This window comes from Rhagoletis zephyria, unplaced genomic scaffold (genome assembly GCF_001687245.7).
Source record: "Rhagoletis zephyria isolate East Lansing unplaced genomic scaffold, Rhagoletis_zephyria_1.1 Rzeph_scaffold_06188, whole genome shotgun sequence".
Classification (NCBI taxonomy): domain Eukaryota; kingdom Metazoa; phylum Arthropoda; class Insecta; order Diptera; family Tephritidae; genus Rhagoletis; species Rhagoletis zephyria.
The window spans coordinates 1-10,695 of NW_016163271.1; the positions used below are offsets into that span (position 1 = coordinate 1).

General features: G+C 34.3%; 1 protein-coding gene across 9 annotated transcripts; it reads right to left on the reverse strand.

Moving 5' to 3' along the window:
- Positions 1-4,732: 4,732 nt before the first annotated feature.
- Positions 4,733-7,056, reverse strand: LOC108372944 (uncharacterized). 9 transcript variants are annotated; one of them, XM_017628775.1, is made up of 2 exons: positions 6,717-7,056; positions 4,733-5,171 (listed from the first exon to the last, which is right to left on the reverse strand). In XM_017628775.1, the coding sequence occupies exon 2, from the start codon at positions 5,135-5,137 to the stop codon at positions 4,769-4,771; it is 369 nt and encodes a 122-aa protein (XP_017484264.1). In that variant the 5' UTR covers positions 5,138-5,171; positions 6,717-7,056; the 3' UTR covers positions 4,733-4,768. The 9 variants fall into 9 exon arrangements, with proteins under 9 accessions (XP_017484264.1, XP_017484259.1, XP_017484257.1 ...); XM_017628770.1 differs by lacking the exon at positions 6,717-7,056 and adding an exon at positions 5,638-6,436; XM_017628768.1 differs by lacking the exon at positions 6,717-7,056 and adding an exon at positions 5,324-6,436.
- Positions 7,057-10,695: the final 3,639 nt, after the last annotated feature.

The window sequence follows — 10,695 nt, forward strand, 5'->3', positions numbered from 1 at the left end:
TATAAGAGCTGATTTAATCCTACCTATGAAAACACTTACAAATTTAAAATTAATTTCGCAATTCCTAAGATTTATTACGACATTTGACCTTGACTCGAGCATAATGTGAATGCGCAGCTAATTCTAACATTTGAAATTTTGCCATACACACAGTGAGCGTGAACTCACAAATGAAGCCAAACATACACATACATATGTACATGCATATATGCATTTTCATTTTCTGTCATAATGCACGTGTTGAATGCAACCACTGTTAACAAATACTAAAGTGATAACATTTCAAATCACCGCTGCTATTCACGAACAGCTTGCTAAATATGTCATTGTGCCAAGAATAAATTGCATGCAATATTCTTAACAGAACGAATTCATTGCTGGGAATGCGAATGAGAGATAGAGAGCAACCCATTTCATGTTTATAGTGTGTTACTCTTCGTCCGGACTATCAATGTATTTGTATAAATAAATGCCAAATGTCAAAAGTAAGAAAAATTCCAACTGGAGAAATACACCATATAATGAAATAAGCGAAGAATAAAAGAAAAAACGGAAAATAAGAAAACAGAAAGAAGGAGCAGAAGCAGAAAAAACACAGAGACAAAAGAAACAACGTAATATGAAAAGTGTAAATTGAAATTCCATAGGTGTACGAAAAGGCAAAAGCAATGCAATGTACTACATACATACTTAGTTACCCCAAAAAGACTCTCATGACTACAACAATACAATGGCATTGACGTGAAAAAAAAAACAACTCAGCGACTCAATAACTCGACACTGGTTACATACATACAGAGCTTCCCCTCCCCCATTTAATACCGTTGACGTTGTTGATATTTCTATCGCACCTACTGTATCTGTCAGATAAAGAAGATTTAAAGAGGAATTACGATTAAAAATCAAATGGAGAGAAGCAAAAGCTAAACAAAGAAAAACAATATGTAGTTAATTAAACAATAAATGTGTTTAGCGTTCAGAAACGAGTTTTGTGAAATTGATTTTAATGATTCGTATGTTAAAAAAAAATATATAGTACCTATATACAAACATACATAAGTATGTACTATATGGAGATAGTACATTTACGTGATTAACATTAGCTTTTGTGCATCTGCATGTATATAAATACGTACATATTTACATATGTATGAACTTTATTTTTTGAAGATTTTCGAAGGTTTTCACCGGCTGTTTGGATGTACATACATATATAGGCGTTTTTTTGAAATCTTGTTTCTTCGAATATTAATATACAAATCTTGACCTCTCAATTAAAGTTTTGAGATTTTAGAAGTTTTCAAGGCTTTTTGTAGTTTAAGGGAAACCCCTAAATAGTTTTCAAATGATATCCTAGGTAGTGATAGAACTGTTTCGAAAGGTATCGATACTAGTACTCATATAGAGTACTCTAAAAAAGTATCGATGGCAGTACTCATATTTGCAACGAAGTATCGATAATACTCGTACTCCGAAGTATTCTCAAAGCAAATGCAAAAAGTAAACAAAAATCAGATTGCTTTGCTTTTTTCATCTCTTGCTATTTGTAAATTGTAAAGGAGTTTTTTAAATAAACTTCCAATAAGATTAGTTTTACATGCGTACATTAAATGTTTATAGTAAAAAGCTTATTTCAAGTTTTAAAAGCGAATATTTTATAATTGTTTGACGCGTACATGTATTTATAAATAACTTTACTCCGAAAATGAAATGCAAATGTAGAAAACCAGAAGCAAATGTGGTGAAGCCCATTCTCTATTGGTAAGATAAGATCTCTTTCATAAAAATGTTCTTCAAGAATGGACGGGATTTCGAATTCACAACGCAGGACGAATACATGGGTTAACGACGGCTGACTTATGCTGGAGAGTGGGCAAGTTGTCAAGTCAGAAGACCATCCTCTTCCACCATTCATTACCAAAGGGGAGGCAAGATATTCGTTTTTCATTTAATTAAACATTTTTACCCGAAGCCAATGTTGAAATGACCGCTACACATTTTCTTCTAGGTTGTGTAGAAATTTCATAAGTGTGTGTATGTGTAAATATGTATTAATTATTAGTATGAATGAAAACAATGAAAATTATGGGAAATCAAGTTTGAAACTTTTTTTTTGCGAAACTTAACTCTACATTGAAATTGTAAAATATTTAACATAGAACATCCAAAGATTAACCAAGTCAACCCAATAACTCAAAACTGATAGATTTGCACATTTATGCTTCTGACATGAGGGTGACGATATGTGAATTAAAAACTTTAAAGGCGTGCCTATTGCAGTAAATGAGCATTATGTTCATTTTCATAACATTCATATTGGATATTGAAGTTAATAATTGAACGTTCGCCACAATATTTATTGGGTAATTAAAAAAAAACATTGACTTAAAAAGTTCTTAACTCGTCGATACCTTCCGGCATTCGCGATATTTACTCAGTATTTGCGAAATAGTATCGAGTTCTCGATACTACTCAGTACTCATGAAAAGTATCGCTATTCTGTACTCGGTACTCGTATCGTTCTATCACTAATCCTAGGTTTTTTGAAGTATCGATACCTACTTATATCGATATTTATATCTATATAAGAATTGTTTGTATTAAAAACGCTATCGCATATCAATGAATTTTTGTCAAAATAATTTATGTGACTATCATTTTTGATTTTAGAAGAATGGTACTTCATCTTTTTAAGAAAAACTTTAAGTTTTAAAACATGTTTTACTAAGATGACCTCCCGAAAAACAAAAAACAAGTGCCAAGTCCGTACATATGTATGTATATGTATGTACATATTTTACTTGTTATACTGTATATTTATTTTGTACAAAGAGAAACCGTTAAAAACAGTTATTTTATAATTTATTTCATACAATTGAATTAATTAATAAAACTCATCTGTAATATATCACTGTTAAACAGAAGTTTTGCAGAGTAACACTGGTATATTTCTGAAAAAAGTAATCATGTTGATAATTTTTAGAGTGAAAAGTTGCCAAGTCCGTTTTTAGAAAATTTACTGGGGACAAAAAAAAAACTTTTCAAAACAATTCCTTCAAGAATTTTGCCGAAGGTTCCGTTGCAATTAAAAGATTTCGAGTTGTTTGTGAGCCTATCGATTTTTCTGTGCCTCTTTCGGACTTAGTAAATTTGCCTTTAATTGAATATAAACGGGGAGAAATAAAACAACCACGTTACCTTGCTTCCTATATTCAAATATGAGATTTCACAAAAAGTGGACTTAGCAACTTTTCACTTAAAGCTACCGATATTTTTATAGGTCTTTCTTGGTAGGACTTTCTTTTCGTTGGCAACTAAGCTTCAAAAAATTTTTAGATTTTCCCAATAATAGTTAGATTAAAAAATAAAAGTCCGGGAATAAAATTGTCACTGAATTGGGTTCCGATACAAGTACATTCTTCCGATACCTACTTAGTACTCGGTTCAAAAGTATCGATACCAAAATTACTTGGTATCGGACGAAAAGTATCGAGTATGTACTTGAATTTACTAGTATCGTTTTATCCCTAGGGCGTTCTGTGCAGAAAACAGAATGAAAGAAAGAGGACGAAAATTGGGAAAACGTAAATAATGGACGCGCTGGAAAACGCAACGATTAGCGCACCAATTGAGCGGCAACTGTTACACCCAAAGCTCTTTTAATATTTTCCTTATGTGACAACTCTCACGTCTTACTATGCAATGCCTAAGTATGCATAACTCATTTAGTGTGTTTAAAACTATTTGTAGGGATGAGATAAAATATAATAATAATAATCGATTGATTAATGGCAATCAAAAAAATAAAAGTTTTTGCAATTAATTGCGATTATTGAGAAATAATTAATTTATGGAATTTTTAATGGCAATTTTTTATAGTGAGTATTCACAAAAACATTTCTCCATAAAAAAATTTCTAATTCTCTTGTTAATTAGTATTAAATAAAATAAAACGAGTATTCTTAGCGCCGATAATTATTTATTACTTAACCATTTTTGCAAAAACAAAAGTTTTGATAAGCGTTTTGTTGTTAAGCGGTTGCGTCTCTCGGCACCAGCTTTTGAAAGAAGGCGCTTAGCAGGCACCGAGGTACCAACTAAATGACAGTATTTTATTCGAAAGTCTGTAAAGTTTTGGGTAAACCGTTTTCATTCCCTCAAGGTTGACCAACTTGCAACTAAATACTTATGGTGATTTCGTTGCTTCCAAAAAATGTTGCCCTTCCCCCGGGCTAAAATGTGTTTGATGTTACACTCAACCCTGTAAAAAGGCATTTTTTGACTTTTTATCCTTGTCTATCTCACGCATTTCATAATAGTTATTGTCGTTTTAAACAACCATCTGATTTTCGGGGCAACCATTTCTCCCTGAAAAAGCTTCACAGGGCAGAGAACGTGACTTTTTGGTTTTACAAGAGTGTGACATTTTAAGAAACGCACACACAATTTTCTCACCCTTTGCCTTTAATTTAGAATCGAACACGAAACGAGAAAGTGGCAATCAAAAGGCAACATTGTTTGATAGAAACGAAATCACCATTAGTTTTGCAGCTTTAATAATGGGCCTTTTTGCAATTTTCGACAGCTACAGAATTCATATTTCTTGAAAATATTTTTACGGTTATTTTACAATTAATCTACAATTAATCGACTACGATACAATAAAATCGTAAATTGGACAAAAATAATCGATTAATTAAATCAAACGATTAATCGCTGTCATCCCTAGCTATTGGTGATAGTTGTATTGAGTGATTGCTGGTATGTATTACGCACTTACGATAAGATTATTCCGTGTAGCATTTGTTGTTGTCGGTGTAGTCGATGTCAATGCTGATAATGCTGGTAAAATATCAAATGAATTGTGACTCGACGAATTTTCATCAAAATCCCCTTCTTGCATGTGCTCAGCTTCAGCTGCAATCTCCTCTACAAGTTCGTCCGTCCCGTCCTCTGTATCTTCTGCCACCACATGGAAGTGTCGCGTTTCTGTTGTTTTTTTTTCGGCGCGCCGCTCTAACTTCAATGCTAAAGCTCTATCGTCGGCGGACACATCGTTGACATCCTCTTGACTGGTCATTGCCGAAGTGAGTATGGGGGGAATTTTGGCTTTCGCGGCATCGAGTTTAACTTTCATTGTTACTTATTCGTTTTTTTGTTTTTTGTTAGTTCTATTTTGGGGAAATGAGAAAGGTTTAATCAAATAAATTGATGTTGATTTAAGCGAGCAGCATGGGCTCATATAATTTTTTTTTTAATTCTTTTTTATTTTTTTATTTTAACTTTGCAGGGAGAGGCACACTACACTACTACAAATACGTACACTACGCTTTTTAACAATCGTTACTTGTCACATGTGCAACTATCGTCGCTGTCAGTTTGGCCACTGCGTATTTAACAGCTGTCAAAAGTCGGTTGGTTATCAGCAGATACTTGCAATGTGGGGCGCGCGCAAGCGAGCAGTTAGTCGATAAGTAACTACGACGAGTACAAAGCTGAAAAGCCAGAGGGAGGGAGGGAGGTAGGGTGGTTGAAAGTAGCGGAAGTGATAAAATGCGTCCGAACGATATTAATTTTATGCTTTTGTATGTACGAGTATGTATGTATGTATTTTCAAGTGATTTATGCTTTACATACTTTTCTTTGGTTTTTGTGTAAAATATGCAGCAAGCGTTGATTTTCTATTATTTTTTTTCCAGTTCAATATTTGCTATGTGATTTTGGAATCCTACTGGCCGAAGTGTACATGAAAACCTTTGCAAAAATGTATAAACTTTTTCTATTTGTTGTTACTATGTGCCACTTGCTGTTGCTGTTGTTGTTGTTGCACCACACCCCGTCACTGTTAAACTGCATCAATTCGCACCACTAGACTCCCCACACCTCACCACTTGAACTCCGTGCGACGCGACTTTTTCGATCCGATTGGCATTGAGGGACATACATATAAATACGTACATATGCGATTCGGTTTGAAACTTGTTCGCTTTTATCGTTTTCCCCTGTTTTACTTTATGCTTGCTTTTGCTTTCTACTCTATTAAAAATCGTACGCTGCGTCGTTGTAAATTGTTGAATTTTTGCAAAATTTTGTATTTTGTGCTAAAAAAACATAGACGATTTAGGTGGTTAACTGCGGATCGCGGCAAAGAAATCGAAAAAGGTTCGGCAATATTTTTTTTTTGTACGTCTACGCTTCTTTAGGTTGACGTTGATTTTAATGAAAAATTGTCGTACAATTAAAATATAAATAAATTTACACCTTCCTAATCCAAAATCAGGCAAGGTATTCCAACTTTCTTTAACACATTTAACCGTTTATGATATAAGTATGTATGTATTTCGATATCACCATAAAAATGTTGCTTAATCTTTTCAACGAAATCTACTTAAAATTTTCAATGTTGTTAGTGTTGCTGTGACACTGCTAAGAAGCAGGTTTGCATCACATACATATATACATACATCTATAACCACAACTGTATGCATGTACGTATGCCCCCTACGTGTATATGTGTATGTTTGTAGGAGTAAAATCCATACATATGTATGTATATGCACAGATATGCGCTATACTCCGATACGTATGCACTAGCACCACTCCTTTTTTTTTTGTTACTGAATATACGAGTAGTACTATCGTATTTTTTATTGTTTTGTCGTTTGGGGGAAAACACACTCGAAAAATACAATGAAGCAGTGTAATAAAAAATATACAGGAATGTATTTAAAATACGTCGCGCCGTTGCAATTCGTCGTTACTTTAACAAAAAGCGAAAAATAACTAAATCCACGTACCACGTTCTTCTTGGCACAATCACAATCAGCAGCTGTAGTATTAGCATGTACATATAAGTAACAGAAACATCATCACCACCACCAACACCATTACCTCAGTTATTCCACCGCCTGGCCAACACAAGTGACATTATGGTTGTCCCTGTCTAACGCAAATTATCTCTGGCATTGACTACACTGTTATTTCGAATTGCTTTATAGTTAGTTTGCTTCTGGAAATTTTCTGAATCCCACAGATACAATTGTTGAACAATGAGCAACAGTGGGTTCCGGATTGCTGGACCCTTACAATTGAGAGATGCATTAAGAATATTTTTTTTTGTGACTTTTGATAGATTTTCTTAAATTAATACGACCCAAACCAGTTTCAATCTGATTCATCATATTTCACTATGGTTTTCTGAAAGTAGACGCCGCACAGTGCGTAAATTGGGCGATTTAGGTGAAATCGAATTTAGATGTGGGGTAAGGAAATGTAATTTAATAAATTTTTTTTTTTGTTTTTTTTTTTTTTTGTATAGCCGTTTTTAAACACTACATTTATTGTAAAAGTTGGAAACTGCTGAAAAAATGGTGCGAAGATATTATAAATCAAATTATATTAGTTAATATTTCGACTAAAGCGCTATCTAGCGGGACATTTTTATATATTTCTAATACATGTCGAAAATTTTAACGAAATCGGTCCATAAATTCGGGCTTTCAAAATATTACCACACCGGCGATACCTAACGGGTAAATTTTCTGCAAAAATATTCCTGCATGTGCAATCAAACTTGAAACATATACTTTATAGATTTTGTACTTTTTGACACAGTGATATATTTCAAACCACTACCGCCATCTCTTGGTTAGGCCGGGTACTTCTGGAACCACCCCCCTACATTGAAAAAAAAATATACCAGATTCGACCGTAACTCACATGGATATATCACATTTAATTTTTGACTATAAAGATTGTCCCCTGGCAATGCCCATATAAAATATTGTACTTATGGAAACACGTACATCTTTTGAACCCGTAATTTACAGTCCATTAGAAGTACATAACTAAAAAAAATATTTCTAGAGTCAAAATTGTGGGCGCTATGATTTTCCTTCCCATAAATCGCCGGCATATTCTCTATGAAATTATCGTTAATGTTACCAAAAATTGGCCAAACCGGTGTATTGATATTCTGAACTGCGGAAAATGCGTAATTTGAGGAATCCTTGAGATAGGTTCTTACTGTCGTTATACTGCGGGAAAAGTTTTCACAGACTTACAATTTAAAATCCACAATTGAAGCACTTAAGAAGGTGAAAAGAACTCCGATGCTCTAAATCTGTGGGGCTCTACGCACAATTCCAACGGAGGCAATATCTTGCTCAATATTCTGCCAATCAAGATCGTTGGACAACTATCAGCCGCGTGCGCCGGCTTGAGGCTGCGGTAACTACGCGGCTGGAGAGGCACTCAGAATGGCCGTACCAAGTGCACCAAATCTGAACATTACAAAGAGGTATATAATTTCCATTCCAGATAGAGAATTTTGGTCAGGAGGGGATTGACCTACTTCTACATCGATGGTTTTAAACTAAACGGCAAGGTACGGAGGGGGTCTTCTCAGTAGCGTTTTGCAAGCTAAAGTCGCTGCTATACAGGAGGCGGTTGAACATCTACGTACAGTGGAAGTGATATGTAATAATATCTTCATCTTCTCAGGCCACACTAAAACAGATGGTTCAGCAGTCTGCTCTTCAGTTGGTATGGGTGGAGAGGTCCCGGAACATACCAGACAAAGAAAGGGCAGACAAACTTGCAAGAGAGGGCCCATCCGCTCCACTTTCGCTATCCTGGAAAGGTTTACGCATGCCGCTTATTACCTGCAAGCTCATTCTAAGGGGCATAACTCTTAAACTAGCAAGCGACAGATGGGCTAGTCTCACCACGTGCAGCAAGACTATACTTACGTTGTCAAAATGGGACGAAAAATGGTCGAAGGATCTCCTCATGCTAAGCAGCCACAGCCGTCGGTCTGCTAACAGGTCATGTTTCTATCGGCAGGCACACGCGGAGAGGTTAGGGGTCCCCCATAGCGACTTCTTCAGAAGCTGCAAAAATGAAGAAGAGACTGAAGCCTTGCGTCACCTGTTATGCGAATGCCGAATGCCCGGACTTTATAGAAAAAGAGAAAAGTTCAAGGGTTCAGGATTTTTTGAAGATTTAATCGACATAACCGAGGTGTGTAGGCATACGGATATTCCGGATATTCGGATATTTGCATTTTTTAATCAGATATGCGAATATTAATTTATAGTTTGTATAGTAGTGGTTTAATTCAATAAAAATATATGCAACTGTTAATATTAACGGCTTATTAAAATTAATCTCATTGTAGCTATTTACGTAGTTATTTCGAAAACTCTCTGTAAAAGCTACAATTAGACGACATACATATATATGTATGCACATTTTTCATATATCAGAGCAGGTCTTAATTATCGCATGCGAGAAATTTAAAAGTTAACATTAAACTGTTATTGAAGTCCACAGTGCTTATGAACGTCTACTTGAGTATATCCCCCTGAACAGTACGCTCAATAGTTGAGTTGAGATTTTTTTCCATTAAACGTTTTTTAGATAATGTGCGTACATAAACTCAGCTCATAAACGTATTCATGCGATTACATCGGAGTGAAAAGTTGGAGACGAAATGCGTACATAAGTACATACATACAAACATATCTTATATCTTATATGTGTAACCTAAGGAGTCAAAACGTAGTTTGCAATTAAAGTATCTAGCAGATACTACACTCTCACTGTCCAGGTATGCTATACAAAGTGCAAACATTCACATGTATATAAACATATAAACATAAATATGTATATTAGAGCGGGTTAATTTGCTCATAGAAAATGTAACCGACTTTGCTTCGGCGACTGAAGTATTCTATTCTTCATAGCTCTAAAAATGATTTCCAACCGATTCTATTGCAATATATTTCCCCGAAGAAAAGGCAAGAGAGTTATCTACCGATTTCAAATATTTGCATAAAATGGCAAATGTAAAAATGTAAATTTTATTACGGATTCCTGTGGAATTTTTATCCAGTAGAAGGAATCCTACCAATCAGAACATATCTGTCAGGGAATTTGGCAGGAATTTAGAACAGTACTGATATTTGTAATACCTGCTGCAACTTAGAAAAAAAAAATATTGTAAATTTTAAAATTTTTTTAATATTTTTTTTTGATCTTACACGATATACATAGAAAGAGCCAACCAAATTTCCTTACTTAAAACATTCCCTAGTTCCCAGTCATTGTGAAACTTGTCAAAATTGTTCGCTTTAAATATATGAATAACTATTTCGCTATTTTGTTTTTTTTTTCTTAACATATACTTTTTTTAAGCCCAGTAGCTCAGGGTTAAGAATTATGTTGACCAAACGAAGATTTTATTGTGGCTTTGGTAACAACACTTGTTTCGCTTTTTTATCGAGGAATCTTAAAATTAAAACATTTAGAATTTTTAACAAGATACATTACATACAGAAGACATGGGCGCTACAGGAAAGTACTATTTTCAAAAATGGACTTTATACATACATTAGGTTGATCCAAATAACTAACCTAACGAATTTATGGCTTTAAAATTACCTCCCGTTTGGAACAATTTTTATTAAATTTTTAAAAGGTGTTGGTGGAAATTTGAAATTTTCCATGTAAACAACATGTAAAAAATTCGTTTTCATTAAAAATGTTATAACTATTGAACTGTTTGCATAGTTCAGCAATTTATGGTAGTGTGCTAAATATTATCTAAATTCATATATGAGCAAATCTCAAAACGTGTTTTTGGTCGAAAATGGTGGTTCACCAATCTTAGAAAACGCATTATCTTCAGTTTTT

Bases quoted from the DNA above. Each gene is read 5' to 3' on its own strand.
- LOC108372944 (XM_017628775.1), bottom strand. From the start codon at position 5,137: ATGAAAGTTAAACTCGATGCCGCGAAAGCCAAAATTCCCCCCATACTC.